Raw genomic sequence first — 18066 nt, forward strand, 5'->3', positions numbered from 1 at the left:
TTTATAGTCTAGAATTTCTTTGACCATTGAAATTTCCTAGTCACGTTTCAAATTACTGTATGTTAATTAAGCATAACATTTTCTGAAAGCCAAAACTTTCTCTTCCAGTTGCTTGATAATGTGGAAAATAAGATGAAAGGCACGTGTGTAGAAGGCACCATACCTAAATTATTCAGAGGCAAGATGGTGGTATGTGATAACCAGTTTTAAAGAGTGATTTTTAAAGATTTTCAACATGCTAATGTTTTGACGGTTAATGCTTAAGCCATCTTATTTTCCTTATTTGTAGTCATATATCCAGTGTAAAGAAGTAGACTACCGATCTGATAGAAGAGAAGATTATTATGATATCCAGCTAAGTATAAAAGGAAAGAAAAATAGTAAGTTAGGTGTACATAATGGCACCACCACCTTTTCATTATTTGGTTTGGTATAATGCTTCATTGACACAGTGGTTTTTATTGAAATATAGTGTAGAGAAAATTGCCCAAATGATGAAGGTACTGAGTGAACACAGTCTGGTGACCCCACCCAGGTCAAGAAACAGAACATTTGCAAAGCAAGATGGTGGCCCTTCCTGGTCACTGCCTCCCCCTCCTCACAGGAAACCACCGTTTGGCCTGCTGACATTCTTTCCTCGGTTACTTTTGCGTGTTTTGTGGTATTTATTTACGTAGATGGCATCGTGTAGGGTATGTGTCTTGTTCTCTCTTTTCTTTTTCTCAGCGTTGCCTCCATGCACTTCGTCCTTATATTGAGCAGCAGTAATGGGTCATTTTCATGGCTTTATAGTATTCCACTTCAGGAATATAACACAAATGTTTGAAACCATTCTTTCCTTGATGGGTGTTCGGGTTGTTTTCGGTGTGAGGCTGGTAGGTGTGAGGCTTGTTGGCCGGTCTTGTGTCCGCCCCTGGTGCATTTACGGTGAGTGGAATGCTGGCTCGTAGGGCCTGTGTGTATATGTCGAGCTTAGCAGATACAGCAGTTTATCCATTTCTGCTCCACCAGTAGGGTGCGAGCAGTTGTTCCACATCCACTTCAGAGCCGTCAGTCGTCAGACTGGCATTTTGGTGGGAGAATGGTGCTATCTTGAGTTCAATTTGCATTGCCCTGGAAGTCGGGGAGATTTTACCTTTTCGAATGCTTATTGGCAATTTGGGTGTCTTCCTGAACATATGGAATGTAGTTCGTAATAACTTGATGTCCTGGTCCAATAATTCCGTGATTTCTGGATCTGTCTCCATCGATTCACTTTCCATCTCTGGCTGTGAGTTCCAGCTTCTTTGCCTGTCTGGTCATCTTTTATTGGATGCCAGCTGTTGTGATTTTTATCCTGTTGGGTATTGGATATTCTTACCCTTTGTTCCGGGGCACATTTCGTTATTTGGAGATAGCTGATTCCTTCGAGACCAGGAGGAGCCTCTCACGTCGCCGGGGCTCTCCTGCGTGGCTCTTCCCGGGGCCCTCCGTCCTGCATGTGGCCACTGCCTCGGGCCCCTGAAATCCCCACCCTGTCTCAGGGAGACTCTGGGGCCCGTTGGGGTTTCTCTGCCCTGCGCTGCAGCCTGGAAGGTCCACGCAGTGAGCTGGGGCATTGGAGGGCTCTCAGTGGCCACGTCCTGTCCTGCCTGTTGTCCCGCGTGTGAATACGGTTGTTGGCCTTGTAATGGAGCCCAGTGCAAGGGAGGGAGTGCACTTCCTGTTACTCCCTCACGGCCACAACGCGCGAGTTCTTCACGGGCTGTGTTGGCTGCTGCTCGCCTGGGTTTACGGGCTCTCCGCCAGCGTGGGGCTTGCCTTTTCACTCTTGCAGTGCGCCCATTTGGTTAACAGAATGTCATAACTGTAGTGAAATCCAGGGTATCAATCTTTGCTTTTTGTGTCTTGAGAACACCTGCCCTGAAGTCTTAAGATAATTCTCTTATCTGTTACTTTTCTCTCTTTTCTGTTTATTTACAGTCCACCCAGAATAGTTTCTTTCTGCTTATGGTCAGAGTGGACCAAAGGTGCTCAGCAGTGAGCCCTTCGCATCTGTGTAGACCTCTTTCTAGACTCTACCTCCTGGTCCATTGGCTATCATCCTTGGATGGATTCTTCCTTCTTCCTTTTCAGCTTTATTGTGGTTTAAGTGACAGGATCGTAAGGTGTTTGAAGTGTTCATCATGGTTATTTGGTATGCTCAGGTATTGTGACAGCATGACTGCCTTCTGGTCAATGAACTTGACTTATATGTGGCAGCGTTATCAGCCGTGTCCCCGTGCTGTGCACAGGAGCCTCCGCTCTTACTCCCTCTCACAGCAGAAGCCCGTGTCCCCTTCCAAACTCCCCCTCTTCCCCCACCCCAGCCTCCCACATGCCTTCTCTCTTTCTGCACCGACTTTAGAATAAGTGTTTGGGTTAAAATTTGTACTTTAACATTACTTAAGTTTATTAAAACATTGACTCCATGTTATCATGTAACACCCTCAGTGGCCTTAAGAGTTCACACCTTTTGCTGGATCAGTGAAGTTGCAGACCTGTGCTCACAGCTACAGTTATTTACATTCCTCCCTGGCGTGCCTGAATTGATTGATTGACTATGTTATAATCAAAGCTTTAGTGATAACTTCGGCTGACTTTTTTCTCTTTCTCTCTTGAAAGTATTTGAATCATTTGTGGATTACGTGGCAGTAGAACAACTAGACGGTGACAATAAATACGATGCCGGGGAGCATGGCTTGCAGGTAACTTGGAGATTGTGTGCTAGTGTCCCGCTGTATCTTTCCACTTTGTTTTCAGATCTTTTGCTTAACTGTGAACTAAACATTCACTTGTATCTTTTCACATGCCGCTGGTGTTTAGAACGCAGAAGGATTTTATTTCTCAGTCTGGACGTTGTGTTAGAGAGCTCTGATCGTGTTGCTGGTGTAGACAGGCAGGGGTGGGGAAGGTGTTGTGCCTCCTGGCTACCAGAGGCAGAACCATCACCCGACACGTGTACCCCCCCCCCCCATTCCATCCACAACTCTGCCCCTTACTTCACTGGTGTCTGTGCCAGAGCTTCCCTCAGTTTCTCCTAGTCACAGATAGAACTGCTTAGTCACTGGGACTCTGGTTTTGGCTGGTGGTGGTGCTTTGCTCCCCCGCCGCCCCAGTGGAGTGTCAGTTAGTTTTCTGAGGATCCTGACTTCCAGAACGAGGAGTGCATTTTCTGTTATTTGTTCCATACTCGGTGTCCCTGCTTGTTTTCCACAAGGCCCCGCAGGAACTCTGGCAGAACAATGAGTGTTGTAAACAAGCGGCAGTGCATGGTCAGATAGAGGGGCCCGGACTGTGGCCTGGTCAGGCTGCTTGGGGGGTCAGCAGCATCCTCACGGGTCCAGCCCTCCAGGTCTGTCTTGCAGCCTCATAACCTTGACTCACTGGCTCAACTAATTTATGATTTTTTTCGGACCATCCTGGGTTTACCAAGCTCGCACATTTATAATTCACGGTGCTGGTGAGCCCATTTTGCCGTGGGTCACAGACCTGCTGTCCTCCTGCTTGGTCAGGCCACTGATTTGTAGATCAGTAAGTTACTTGGCAAACATGCCACTGGATTTGCTTAGGAAACACTTGAGTCAGCTCACAGAATTGCCCTTATCCACACTGGATATTTTTGGCTCTGGGTGAACAAAATGTATTTTAGAATCAGACTCTCAATGGACAGTGGCTGAGAAACAGGATTCTTCTATTATTATTTCAAGTTGTACTAAAACTGTGCCATTCCTTTGTGTGGCAGTAGGTTCCTGGGTTTTTGTTTTTCTTCCCAGAACTACCCAGTTTCCTTAACCATGCTAATGTACAACAGAGAACATTGCCACCTAGGACACCAGTTCCTCCAGGTGGGTGTGTTCTAGCCAGCGTTGGAAATAAGGTTTACAGCTCCAAAGGAAGGGCCAGACAGGAAATACAGCCGTGCTGAGGGCCGCCAGTGGCCTGGTGGTGACTGGCTTTGGTGAAGGCTTATTTGAGTGAGGACTCAGCTGGCTGAGGTGGGCGGAGGAGTGAGGCTGGGCCTCTCCCCCAGAGGCCTTGCTGGGGGCTGTCCTTTGCCCCAGAGGCTGCTGACGCCTGGGCAGAGGCTGTGACGGTGGTCAGAGGGCCTTGCTGATACCGAGTCGGAGGGGTCTTCAGAAGCAGGAGTGGCCAGTTAGCACTGACCGAGCTCACGGGGAAGGACGGCAGTCACAGGCAGTTCTCCCAGCCCAGACCGTGCTCATCTTACTCCGTTCTGGTGTCCATAGGCACACCTCATTCACATAGTCATAATGCTCTGCTTTTCCGTTAGATTTTCCCGTGTTTCTCCAGAATTTTCCTAGTGTTTAATGACTGTGTTAATAGGGCAACAAGTGACTGAGCTGTAATTTACTTCACTGTTCCCCTGTCGCTGGACATCAAGATAGAGTATAATGCAAACTAAGAGGAAATCGCACACACAGAACATTTTAAAGGCACCGTGTGCCCATCTCCCTACCAGAAGTTCCCAACGTATTCCACCCTTGCTGTGAAACGCTGTTGCTTTTGTTGCTTCGAGAAATAAGTAGAGGTAAACTAAACCTGTGATTCTTTTTCAATGTTCAGGAAGCAGAGAAAGGTGTGAAATTCCTAACATTGCCACCAGTGTTACACCTACAACTGATGCGATTTATGTATGACCCTCAGACGGACCAAAATATCAAGATCAACGATAGGTAATCTAGAGTGGGATGTGAGAGTTAAGATTTACCCATCATCCTGATTTAGGGGGTTAGTCTCAGTGCTTTGTTTAGTTTTTCTGTTTTCGGTCACATCTCTGATGTATTTAGGTTTCCTCTCTGCCGAGGTGTCCCAAGAACTGTGCTTTTAAAGGGATAATTTCAGGGGCTGCTTCCTCCGTATCTCCTCCTCAGGGAGCCCCTCTGTCTACACTGTGGCAGACTGAAGTCTGTGGGGGAGAGGGTACTTTCTGCTGCACAGGCTTGGCTTTCCCCAGAAGTGGCATTTGCTATTATTACTCTATTGGTTTACATAGGATTCTCCAATATGTTATCTCTCAGTTGGTATAGGCTTATAGAATGTGCTAGAATCCTCAGGAATGCTGGCATAGGTGGGTGTGCCCCCCATTCCAGGTGTTTTATAGATCCTTAAAGTACCAGTTAAAAGGTTGCTACCACACACTGCTTTGTCTGGTTCAGGAGACAGAACTTGTACCCTGATTAGTTGGAGCAGTAACTTTGTACTCCTTGGTCAGGGGGTACAGCCTGACAATAACCAGCCTCCTAGAGGTTGGTCAGTCACCCCTGAAACTCGATGGAGAGTGTGACTCGATCATATCACCTGCCACCAGCCGGGCCTGCTCGTCTGTTCTTGCCCTTTTCCGTGGGGCCTCTTGAGACAGCAGACCTCACAGACAAGCAGCCTGCAAGCTAGGCCCGACCTGCTGGTGTGCTTTGTTGGGTCCTCACCTTGGTTTTCTTTCTATTTTTATTGGAATTAGTTGCCAACATTTTTTCAGATCGTGAGATTTCACATAAAAGTCCAGATTTCTGGCATCTGGCATTCAAAACACTTGGCAGTGCTGGGCCTGAGTTCCCAAGGGCCGGGCTGGGTGGCAGCTGCCCCTCCACGCCCAGGCTCGTGCTCTGCTCAGCACCACGGTCCTTGTGCACCCACCTCACGCTCTTCCTGCCTCTCAAGCACCCCCTGCCGCCCCCGTTCATGACAACATTTGGAAATATCCACATCCTAGAAAAGTCAGTGTGCTTTTGTCACAAAAACTGACTTATGTAATATCCTGGAATTTAAAATTCCGTTAGGTGTGTCAGTGCTTTATAGGTATTTTTCTCAAATCAAGCTTCAGATTTTGTTGACGTGTGAATAATTTGTTGTGATGAGTAGGAGCTGCCCTTTCCAAGTAAAGAGGAGCCAATGAATTAGAAGATCTAACAAGGAATAAAGCCTAAAGGTTAAATATTTTACGAGTAAATGAAACCTGGATTTCTCTTAAAATGTTTTTATTTTAAATAGGTTTGAGTTCCCCGAACAGCTACCACTTGATGAATTTTTGCAAAAAACGGATCCTAAAGACCCTGCAAATTATATTCTTCATGCAGTCCTGGTTCATAGTGGAGATAATCATGGTGGACATTATGTGGTTTATCTAAACCCTAAAGGGGATGGCAAAGTAAGTGCTGGGGAGGGGGTAGGGTGGACGTGATGCTGTGTAGGGGATTCAGTGACGCTCAGCTTCAGACTTGGCCTTGATAGTGAAGGATCCCTTCTTGGCCTCTGTGTCTGTATGTTCCCGATGCTTTTAAAGGTGGATGGTAAATTATGATTGTACTTGATATATACCTCTCGTTGTTAGCATTGACCGTTGGACCTTCTAGGATCCCTTTACGTCTGTCAGGAGGCACTTAGTTTCCACTTAGAATAATCATCTGTGGCCCGCACCACGGCCCGCGTTGGTTGTGTGTTACCGCACGTGCCCCGTTACCCGCGCGATGTAGTGCGCAGTCCTTGCCTGGTTCACGTGATCTTCACCAGGAGGAGCAGACGAGGGTCTTGGGGTCTGTGTCCAGGGCCACAGGGCCAGTGAGGAACAGAGCCAAGGTGGAGCCCGTCCAGCTCATGCCGAGGGGATTTGAAGGCGGGGCCCTCGTGGCACCAGATGCAGAACCTGTAACTGTAGGCTTAGTGCCATTTAAAACGACTCCATCCAGTGGACAGAGATGGAGCCTAAGCTGAGGCTTAGGGTGGTTGAGTACCTTACGGAAATTGCCCAGGGACGGATGTTAGCAATTTCTCCAGAATGTGGGATGAGGACGGCAGAAGTGCTGGCGAGTTTTGTGAGGGTCACCTGAGGCAGGTCACGTGTTTTCGGAGAATGCTGCCTTTTACTTTGTGTGCTCCTCAAAGCGCCGTATCTCTGCTGCTCCCCGTTGCAGTGGTGTAAGTTTGACGATGACGTGGTGTCCAGGTGTACGAAAGAGGAGGCCATCGAGCACAACTACGGGGGCCACGACGACGACCTCTCCGTGCGGCACTGCACCAACGCCTACATGCTGGTTTACATCCGGGAGTCGAAGCTCAGTGAGTGGAGCGGGTGTGTCGTGCCCTGGCTGTGCTGAGCTCGCAGCTGGGCCCTGAGTCTCGCCCGCTGGGGCGTTTTATACCACGTTACAGTGGACCTAAGCTAGAGCCACCTGTCCAGACACTTGCCTGCTTATGCTGCCTTACAACATCATCTGGAAGCAGCTGGATTGGGGTTGCGGGTTTGGATGTGGACCCAGGGTGCCAAGTAATTTTACTTTGAAGGGTGGCTTTATTTGCGATGACGTAGTGCACAGAGGTGAAGGAAGATGCGTTTGTCCTGCAGGTGAGGTTTTACAAGCTGTCACCGACCATGATATCCCTCAGCAGTTGGTGGAACGATTACAAGAAGAGAAAAGGATCGAGGCTCAGAAGCGGAAGGAGCGGCAGGAAGCCCATCTCTACATGCAAGTGCAGGTCAGTCTCTGGGCAGGCGCGAAGCTGCTTTGCGGGCCAGGGCGTCGGCGACTTGTCTGGGCAGCCCCCTGAGCGTGCGACTGAGGAACTGCAGGCCAGTTCCCTGACCGTTGGGAATGTTCTTTCCAGTTCAGGATATGGGCTTAGATGTGAGAGGTACTCAGGCTGCCAGAGCGGCGGTGTCTTAGCGTTTATAAAGCATGCAGGGGACCAGAGAAGGAAGGGCGAGCAGAACCCAGATGAGGCCTGGCAGGGAGAGCTCTGGCAGCTGGGGTGGGGGTGGGGGGTGAACTGCCAGGTGGTTTTGGTTCATGATTTAGTTGCAGTTAGGAAAACAGGCATTTGTTTTAACAAGTTGATAGACTACCTGGAGAAAAAGGTACATGTGCATCCTGGCTTTATCATGTTTGGGGATCACCATCCAGATGGATTTCTAGTTGATGTTTATGGATGAGTTTAGAATGGCTGTAAGGAAATATGTAGGGTTTCCAAATATTCGTACCTGATTTAGTTCTTGGTCATTTTGGTGCTTTTCTGCTTGGGTCTTCTGTAGAAGGTTCATCAAAGCAAAAGACTAGTTGTTCTTTTGTTTGTTTTGTTTTGTTTTGTTTTGCGGTACGCGGGCCTCTCACTGCTGTGGCCTCTCCCGTTGCGGAGCACAGGCTCCGGACGTGCAGGCTCAGTGGCCACGGCTCACGGGCCCAGCCGCTCCGCGGCATGTGGGATCTTCCTGGACCGGGGCACGAACCTGCGTCCGCTGCATCGGCAGGCGGACTCTCAGCCGCTGCGCCACCAGGGAAGCCCAACACTAGTTGTTTTTAGTTTTAGCATTTGAACCTTGGTTTCGATCAGCCTGACCTGGTTCTCTTTTGTGTGTTAGTGGTGTAAACTCCATTCTGCATTTTCATCCCTATTTGCAGATTGTTGCAGAGGACCAGTTTTGTGGCCATCAAGGAAATGATATGTACGATGAAGAAAAAGTGAAATACACTGTGTTCAAAGTGTTGAAAAACTCCTCGCTTGCTGAGTTTGTCCAGAACCTCTCTCAGACCATGGTGAGCGCCCGTCCTCCTGTTGATAGTTCTCTCTCCTTTTTCATAACTGGACCCTGGAGGACCATGCCCTTGGAGGCAGGCACTGTGTCCAGACACCACCTGAGAGTGAGCTTGGGACCAGAGTTCCTTCCCTTCTGGGTTGTGCCCTCTGGCATCTCCCCTAATTTCCCCCTCCTCCGCCCGCCACCCCCTTGGTAAAATGGGCTTGAACTTCCGGGATACCAGAGATCCCGAAGGCCAGGTCACTGTTGCCCACACCAGCAGGGAGAGCTGTAATCATGATTTTTTTCCCCTTATAATCATAGAATCATTTCCTTGATGTTGAATTAAAATATAAGCTGATTTTGCTTCAACTAATTTAACTGTAATTATTTCCAGGGATTTCCTCAAGATCAGATTCGACTGTGGCCCATGCAGGCGAGGAGCAATGGCACCAAACGACCGGCCATGCTGGATAACGAGGCCGACGGCAGCAAGACGGTGAGTGTGGCGGTCTGGTCTGGGTGTGCGCGGCAGGCACTGTGTGCCCTGCGGTATCCCCCTAGGTCCAGTTACGTAGAGTTGGATCTTGTCTTCAGTACTTGAATATAGTTTTTCACTCTTACTTAGCCATTAAAATCTTCTAAGCCCAGCATCTCTTTTGGGAATAGATGATTGAACTCAGTGATAATGAAAACCCTTGGACAATATTCCTGGAAACAGTTGATCCGGAGCTGGCTGCTAGTGGAGCAACGTTACCCAAGTTTGATAAAGATCGTGAGTGCCTCCTCCCCCAGCCCAGCACCTCCAGAGAGTGGAGTTTTATTCCCGGAGTGTCGTTCTAAACACACAGGGTTAAGTGTTCTTCCCTTGCAAAGAAATCTTGTTAATCCCCAAAATGCTTGCGAAACATCCACCGTGTTCAAGGCTTCTTGATGAAGTCAAATCAAACCGACTGTGGGTTGTAGCGTCCTGGCAGGTGAGAAGGTGGCAGCAGCGTGGAGTCCAGCACATTCCACATTTTTCTAATCACACTGGTCTTGTATATACTTGACAGATGGTGTAGAGCAGGGGTTGCTGTCAAGGGCCAGATAGTGAATATTTCATGCTTTGTGGGCCATACGGCCTCGGTCTGCTATTGTAGCTACTAAGCAGCTACAGAGATTAGGTAAAAGAACTGTCTTCCAGCGCAGCTTTATTTACAAAACAGGTAGGTCCGAGATTGCTTATTTGTATTACTTCAAGTGGTCACTTCTCCGGCAAAGACTCAGACACAACCTTTAACGATACTTCGATGGTAAAACACTGCTAGTGAGGACCAGGCCTTAAAACTAGGTTTCCTAAATTCCCTGCACTCATCCTCACCTTTCCTCCTTCACGTGCAGTGTTTCCCATGGGCTTGAGGTTAGAAATGATGCCTCAGACCTAGGATCAGCCTCTAAACAAACTCCATTGCACACAGTAACTTTTAGGTGCCCTAAGTTGTCGTTTCCGTTGCTATTTGTTAACATTGCACTGCCCAGAAGATCCTAACAAAGCCTGCTTATTTAACCTTGTAGATGATGTGATGTTATTTTTGAAGATGTACGATCCCAAAACACGGAGCTTGAATTACTGTGGGCATATCTACACACCAATATCCTGTAAAATACGTAAGTCTGGCAGCACTCACCTTCTGAGTTGATTCTGCCAAAGTCTCAGTGTATCACAGCTTTGAATTCTTCATTTTTCTTGAACTAGGTGACTTGCTGCCAGTTATGTGTGACAGAGCAGGATTTATCCAAGATACTAGTCTTATCCTCTATGAGGTTTGGATCCTTGTTTTTCTGTAATCAGCACATGGTTAGTGGTTTGGGGAGGACGACTTCTGCATGTTTTGCTAGCCCTGCATTTGTTGTGTCAAGACCACAGCTAAATGGGGCCTCGGGTGATCTTGAGTCAGAATCCTCTCTGTACATTTCTGATGTTTCCCTCTTTAGGGTCAGTGATTATTATATCCTTATTACTAGTATTTCCTACTATTTACTCAAAATTGTAGGGCTGTTGGAATTGGGTATAGAGAAAATACATACAGTGTGTGGCCGTATTAAACATTGGACAGACGTTGCGTTGTAACCATGTCCTTTCTTTTACTGTAGGAAGTTAAACCGAATTTAACAGAGAGAATTCAGGACTATGACGTGTCTCTTGATAAAGCCCTCGACGAGCTAATGGATGGTGACATTATAGTGTTTCAGAAGTACGTACTTTTTGAAGTTATCTCTTTGTACTAATATCAGAAGTCCTAGAACCAGGAAATGATTCTCTAGACCCTGAGTCACGTTTTGTTTGACATTGACAGAATGTTGACAGCAGTTGGCCTTCTCTGGGTTTTGGAATTAGGGGTGGCAAGCATTTTCCTCATTGAATGCTTTTATTTCCCAAAAATGTCTACAGCGAGCATGACAACTAGTAGCGGGAGGGCAAAGGTCTTTAGGGAAGAGCAAGATTGTTTTCTTTCCTTGAAAACATGAAATTCTTAGGATGCACCTACTTGGGTAATCACTTTAATCTGTCTGCGTGGAAGCTGGCAGGTGTGCAGTCTGAAGGCAGCCTGATGACGCACTCGGCCCTTTCCTTGCTCTTGAAACCGTTTTGCCAGGGCAGGGCAGCCCTGAACACTGACCACAGGGAGGCTGCAGGGCCCGGTGGCTAAGAGCAGGGATGGCAGACCTCTCGTTTAAGGGCCAGGCAATAAACATTTTAGGTTTAGCGGCGACCCGGTCCTGCAGCCTTTGCAGGGAAGTGATAACCTATCAAGTCCCGGTCGGGGAGTAGACTCAGCAGAGCCAGCAGGGTGGGCCCCGCAGTGCATCCTGAGTCCTTTCCCTTGTCTGCGGAATGAGAGGGCACTGTTCTGTTTCGGGAGCGAGATCGGGAACGGAAAGCAGCCAGCCCTGTGCGTGGCTCAGCGTACACCTCTGTCCACGATCGCCTTTGCCTGGTAGCCGGGCAGGCTCCCAGCATCGGGAAATGCTAGCCTGAGTTTAGACCCACACTGCTCAGCATCACTGTTACTTGGGAGGTGATGCCTGAACCCTGGCCTGGACTTTGATTGTCTGTGTTTTTCCCCCCAGGGATGACCCCGAAAATGATAACAGTGAATTACCCACTGCAAAGGAATATTTCAGAGATCTCTACCACCGTGTCGATGTGATTTTCTGTGATAAAACAATCCCCAATGATCCTGGATTTGTGGTTACATTATCAAATAGAATGAATTATTTTCAGGTATTTGATGAAATGCTCTTTTCCCTTCAGATTCCACACCAGAGAGACCCAGTTCTTTTTTACAAAGCTTGCTGATGAGGCTGTGTAATGGGTTTGGTTCTGGAGGAGGGGTTGCAGTCCACTGTCTGAGGAAGTTCTTGATGCAAGTGGGTTGGTGTTGATGTTGCCGGGGGATCGGAAGTTCTTTTCCCCTCACTCGCCTACCCCCACCCACTGCCCTGTCTTCTTGCTCTTCGAAATCCTCTTGACCCCTAGCATCAGTTGGTTTCAGAGATCATAGTTTTAACAGCAGCTTTGCTTCAGTTATAACATGCCAAGTGTGAACCATTAAAAAAAGCCTTCAGGAAATAAACCTGCAGACAGACCTCCCCAATGAAAGTCAGAAACACTTTAAAAGGTTTTCTTCCTCAGATACGCTGTTCCTGTGGTGATATACTAAGGAATATAGTTTATTCCTGTTAGATGGTAACTTTCCGGGGCATTTAAATTCAGGCTGCTTATAACAGGTTTCTTTAAGAGCACTCAGCAAATGATCAGTGATAAAGTGTATCAGCAAGTTTCAGTTTGTTCACCGGATGTGAACCTTGCCCCCTGACTCTGGCCCTCCCTCCCAGGTGGCAAAGACAGTTGCTCAGAGGCTCAACACCGACCCGATGCTGCTCCAGTTCTTCAAGTCTCAAGGGTGAGCCACACTCACAGATGCCCAGTGTTTGGTCTTGACTGCATGTGCTCCACAGTTCATCCAAACATCTCTGAACTAATGTAATAAGTAGCCGGCCACCTCACCTGACATGCCATTTCTTGCTTAGTTTCAGATATAGAATTGTCACCACTCACATCTTGACCACGCTACTCCAAGATGTCAAAATAATTGGCAGCCTCATCTAAAGCCAGGCTTACTTTAGAGACCTCATCCACACACCTCCCTCCCATGTGTGTCTGGCTGGGCCTGGCCCGGCCCGGCTTCTCTGTGCCATGTCACCCTTGCAGAGAGTGTTCAGGTGTGACAGACGCAGGGACTTAGGACCTGGGGACAGGAGTAGTCAGAGTCCAAATTTCAAGTCCAGGTGTCAGGCCAGAGGTTTGCTTTTATGCTCACTCACGGATATTTGTTTTAGGCAAATAAACAAGTCTTTTATTTATATGCTGTTTTCTTGTGTAGTTATAGGGATGGCCCAGGTAATCCTCTTAGACATAATTATGAAGGTACTTTAAGAGATCTTCTACAGTTCTTCAAGCCTAGACAACCTAAGAAACTTTACTATCAGCAGGTATGAGTCCAAATTAATGTAACCGTGGGTAATAAGGAGAAGGCTCGGGTTTCTGTGGAAGCGAATCTAAAATGAGTCTCTCTTTTCTTAATAGCTTAAGATGAAAATCACGGACTTTGAGAACAGGCGAAGTTTTAAGTGTATATGGTTAAACAGCCAATTTAGGGAAGAGGTGAGTCTTTTCTATGGTATGAGTGTTTATTTTTATTGCATGTTGTGTATTGTATCTCTTCTCCAGACCCTGAAAACTAAAACCACCAAAGAAAGCTCCCTAAGCGGTAGCGTGTGTTAGCGGCTCGGCTCGAGAGTTTGAGAACCCCGGTGGGGGGAGGAGCTCTGTCCACCCAGCCCCTGCCGCCACCTCTGAGGCTTCAGGCAGAGTGACAGTGTCAGGGAGACCCTTTCCGACTGACTCGGACCTTGCTGCTTGGCCTCGGAGCCGGTGGCAGCTCCGCTGGGCCGTTTGCAGACGACACAGCCTCACATTAAGTGGTTCTTCTGGAAAAGTCTGTACCTACTCAGACACCCAAGTCGTTCACCTTTCTAGCTCTACCGATATTGAGAGGAAATCTGGGACATGTGCCATCCATGTTGTCACCCGTGTGCAGCTGTCAGGCTGAAATGACACAGTCCACCCTGGTCCTTGTCCTCTGTCTCACCATGCTGAGAATTGGACAGCCTCTTAGTGACCTTTCGGGGGGGAGAAATTCCTGAGAAGCTGTCCTGTGAATGGCGAGCTTTTTGCCTCAAAATGGCATTTCTTAGACTCCCTGCGGTGTGGGGCAGCTGCCAGCAGCCTTGGACAGGTGGTCTGAGTGATGGTCGGCGGGGAGGGGCCCGAGCAGCCCCCGCGTGTGTCTTGTTTCCTGTATAGCCTTCATCTTGTCGTTTCTTAGGAAATAACACTATATCCAGACAAGCACGGGTGTGTCCGGGACCTGTTAGAGGAATGTAAAAAGGCTGTGGAACTCGGCGAGAAGGCATCAGGGAAACTTAGGCGAGTACTTCCCAAATCCTGAAGGTGGAGGCAGGGGCAGCCCTGGCCCAGCCCTGTACTTGTGCAGTGGCCCCCGCCCCGCCCGCCCCCCCGCCCCCGCAGTAGTTGCCATGCTCATCTTTCAGCCCATACTTTGCAACACTTTATATAAATACTTCACATTTAATCCTTTTCTTTGCCCGTCTTCCCTCCCTGTGTCTCTGGATATTAATTAGCAGTAGTGCAAAAGGGAGATTCAGGTAGAAATTCCAAGCAGAGGAAGAGTGATTCAAGCAGACTGATCAGCTGAAGCTGGAAAACGTGGGCCTTGACTGTGTCTGAGAAATCTGGTCACTTCTCATCTGTTTTTGCCAGTGTTCAAGTCTCAGAAAGAAGCCCCAGATTTGATGTTCAGTTTTTATTTCAGAGAGTCAGGTGCTAGTCTTACCACCTTGTCTTACACTCAGCTCGTAGGATGGAACAGCCTTTGGGGCTCCTTGGTTCCCGGAATGTTTTCTTTACAAAATTAATTAAAGAATGAGGCCTTTGTTATCTAAAGAGTGAGAAACATTTCACAAGCCCTGCCCAGTTTGGAACCATAGCAAGAAAGATTTACACACGCTCCGAGGGGGCCCCTGGCCAGTGTTCTGTATGCTCCCCAAGGATACCTGCTTTTGACATTTCAAATCTTCATAAGAAGACAAGCGAATCTTCGTAGCTTTGTAATAAAATGACGGACGAATAGTTTTCTAGAAAGTTTTTTTGTGGTACGTGAGCCTCTCACTGTCGTGGCCTCTCCCATTGCGGAGCACAGGCTCCGGACACACAGGCTCAGCGGCCGTGGCTCACGGGCCCAGCCGCTCTGCAGCACGTGGGATCTTCCTAGACCGGGGCACGAACCCGTGTCCCCTGCATCGGCCTGTGGACTCTCAACCACTGCGCCACCAGGGAAGCCCCTAGAAAGTTTTTTTTACATGAATGTATATAGTTCACATTCTTCCTTGTTTTGCACAGGCTGCTAGAAATCGTAAGCTACAAAATTATTGGTGTGCATCAAGAAGACGAACTCCTAGAATGTTTATCTCCTGCGACAAGTCGAACGTTTCGAATAGAGGTGAGCGTCCCTCTGGCTGCACCAGGGAGGAAGGGCTCCTGAGCCCCGGCAGGTGGGGCGGCCGCCCGCAGCTTATTCAGGCAGCACGGCGGCTCCTGGCGGTGGCTGTCGTTTTGTTTGTGTGCCGGTAGATGAAGTGACCCCTGAGGTTAATGTAATTCTGCCAGATTTTGAAAAATGGAATGTTTTATTATAAAATAGACCTAACCTAAAATGTACTGTTCAGTAGTGTGAGCGCATTCCTGTTGCTGAACATTCCTCACCGCCATCCATCTGCTCCGCTGAGACTCTCGCCCCAGCTTCCGGCGGCCACCCTTCTACTCTCTACTACTCCAGATATCTCACTTATTTGTCCTTAGAAATTAATTTTAAGTATGGATCATCAAGCACATCTAGTCAGAAACTGGGTCCCTGTTTATTTTAAAACTGCTGAGATTTCCACAGTAACTGGAACAACTCATGATTTGGTCTCTTAAAGCCCAGAGTTTTGGGACTCCCCAGGTGGTCTGCTGGCTAAGGGTCCGCCTTCCCAATGTAGGGGGCCCGGGTTCGATCCCTGGTCAGGAAACTAGATCCCACATGCCGCAACTAAGGATCCCATGTGACGCAACAGAAACCTAATGTAGCCAAATAAATAAATAGTTTTTTTTTAAAAAAGTTTTCTTTTTAAAAATATTTATCTATCTATTTTTGGCCGCGTTGGGTCTTCGTTGTGGTGTGCGGGCTTCTCATCGCGGTGGCTTCTCTTGTTGTGGAGCACGGGCTCTAGGCGCGTAGGCTCAGTAGTTGTGGCTCATGGGCTCTAGAGCGCAGGCTCAGTAGTTGCGGCTCACAGGCTTGGTTGCTCCACAGCATGTGGGATCTTCCTGGACTAGGGATAGAACCCATGTCCCCTGCATGGGCAGGCGGATTCTTTTTTTTTTTTTTTTTTTTTTTTTTTTAATATATAAATTTATTTTTATTTTTGGCTGCGTTGGGTCTTTGTTGCTGCGTGCGGGCTTTCTCTGGTTGCGAGTGGGGGCTACTCTTTGTTGCGGTGCGTGGACTTCTCATTGCGGTGGCTTCTCTTGTTGCAGAGCATGGGCTCTAGGCGCGCAGGCTTCAGTAGTTGTGGCACGCGGGCTTAGTTGCTCCGTGGCATGTGGGATCTTCCCGGGCCAGGGCTCTAACCGGTGTCCCCTGCATTGGCAGGTGGATTCTTAACCACTATGCCACCAGGGAAGTCCCCAGAGTTTTCTTTTAAGCTTAGCTATTTCTCCTGGCTCTAAACTCTTAATTATTCTAACAAGCCCCAAACATGACATTTTGGCAAAAATCTGACCTAGCTTCCCTTGTTGGAGGAGTGAGTCAGAATTAAGAATTAAAATGTGACGCTGTGTTTGCATTAACTGAATTTCTCAACCCCTTGTGTTAAAAATGTGTGTCCCCAGGAAATACCTTTGGACCAGGTAGACATAGATAAGGAAAATGAGATGCTGATCACAGTGGCACATTTCCACAAAGAGGTGTTTGGGACATTCGGGATCCCGTTCTTGCTGAGGATACACCAGGTGAGGCGTCCTTCTGCTAAGAGACGGAGCGTCTCGGGTCGGGACCTGGGCCCTCGCGCTCTGGGTTAGCGTTGCTCCGTGGGGCTCCTTCCCTGAGGCGGCGGCACAGGAGGGCATGAGCTTTGTGAGCACATGCGCCCTTTGTCGTCGCAGGGCGAGCATTTCAGAGAAGTGATGAAGCGGATTCAGAGTCTGCTAGACATCCAGGAAAAGGAGTTTGAAAAGGTACGCGCTTCTTGGATACTGGCGAGTAATTTGTCGGGCGGGATGCTAAAGTCTTGACTTTTTTTGCCAGAGGTGTGAGTTTTGCTAGTATTTGGAATGAATGGCGTTTTCGATTTTTGTCTCTCAGTTTAAATTTGCCATTGTGATGATGGGCCGACACCAGTACATAAATGAAGATGAGTATGAAGTAAACTTGAAAGACTTTGAACCTCAGCCTGGTAAGAGCCCTCCCACAGGGAAGAAGCAAGTAGTAAGTGGCCGGGAGGCCGGCAGCCCTGGGTTCGAGTGGCGGCCCTTGTATTTCTCCAGCTGGGAGATTCGGCCTTGTTTTCCTCATCTGTAGAACAGGGAGGAACGGCAGCCTGTAACCGATGAACTTGGCAGGCATCACACAATGGCCGAAAAAACTAAGGTCCCAGGGGAGACGGTGCCGCCCTTGGGAGCCCTGAGGCCTCAGTTGGGGGTGGGGTGCACTCGCTCCAGGGGCCCAAGCCTGGGCTCTGTGGTCTCAGTTGCTTTCTCTCCCCGCCAGGTAACATGTCTCATCCTCGGCCTTGGCTAGGGCTCGACCACTTCAACAAAGCCCCAAAGAGGAGTCGCTACACATACCTGGAAAAGGCGATTAAAATCCATAACTGACTTCCTCCCCTGGCGGGTGGGCGAGGCGGACCGCGGTGGGTGTGCCCGTTAACAACAGCCAAGAACTCTGGTGCGCGAGCACTGTCCCAAGTCTTCAGCAAGAGGATTTGCTGCTGGTGTTAATTTTATTTTGTTGAGGCTGTTCAGTTTGGCTTCTCTGTATCTATTGATTGCCCTTTTTGAGCAAAATGAAGGTGTTTTTATAAAGCTTGGATGCCAATGAGAGTTATTTTATGGTAACCACGATGCAAGGCGCTGTCAGCGTGTCGGGGAACGGCTGGTGGGTGCGGCGCGGCGCTGGACAGGCTCGGCTGTCCCCGCCCCGGGGCCCGGCCGCCAGCCCCACAGCTAGTAAGTCTTCTGTTTAGGCTCGTCTGACGTCTTTCCCTCAATTATACTTTTCAATGACCTTTTGTGCATCTGTAAAGGCGAAACAGAGAAACTCACAACCTAATAAATAGTGCTCTTTCCTTCA

General features: G+C 48.5%; 1 protein-coding gene across 3 annotated transcripts in view; it reads left to right on the forward strand.

The window, feature by feature from the left end:
* Positions 1–18066, forward strand: part of USP7 (ubiquitin specific peptidase 7) — a 56468-nt gene extending 38402 nt beyond the window's left edge. For all 3 annotated transcript variants that reach the window (XM_089896183.1, XM_022552192.3, XM_089896184.1), the window contains 23 exons: positions 109–189; positions 290–380; positions 2644–2726; positions 4606–4715; positions 6031–6187; positions 6951–7095; positions 7382–7512; positions 8433–8567; positions 8946–9047; positions 9218–9323; positions 10106–10198; positions 10287–10354; positions 10685–10785; positions 11663–11816; positions 12431–12498; positions 12979–13087; positions 13182–13259; positions 13984–14084; positions 15078–15177; positions 16608–16727; positions 16881–16952; positions 17080–17170; positions 17485–18066. In XM_089896183.1, the coding sequence (XP_089752309.1) occupies positions 109–189; positions 290–380; positions 2644–2726; positions 4606–4715; positions 6031–6187; positions 6951–7095; positions 7382–7512; positions 8433–8567; positions 8946–9047; positions 9218–9323; positions 10106–10198; positions 10287–10354; positions 10685–10785; positions 11663–11816; positions 12431–12498; positions 12979–13087; positions 13182–13259; positions 13984–14084; positions 15078–15177; positions 16608–16727; positions 16881–16952; positions 17080–17170; positions 17485–17591 (2403 nt within the window). In that variant the 3' untranslated portion in view covers positions 17592–18066. The remainder of the gene's footprint in view (positions 1–108; positions 190–289; positions 381–2643; positions 2727–4605; positions 4716–6030; positions 6188–6950; positions 7096–7381; positions 7513–8432; positions 8568–8945; positions 9048–9217; positions 9324–10105; positions 10199–10286; positions 10355–10684; positions 10786–11662; positions 11817–12430; positions 12499–12978; positions 13088–13181; positions 13260–13983; positions 14085–15077; positions 15178–16607; positions 16728–16880; positions 16953–17079; positions 17171–17484) is intronic.

This window comes from Delphinapterus leucas, chromosome 15, assembly GCF_059928025.1.
Source record: "Delphinapterus leucas isolate spDelLeu-1000000601 "Yukka" chromosome 15, BTC_Dleu_Yukka2, whole genome shotgun sequence".
Classification (NCBI taxonomy): Eukaryota; Metazoa; Chordata; class Mammalia; order Artiodactyla; family Monodontidae; genus Delphinapterus; species Delphinapterus leucas.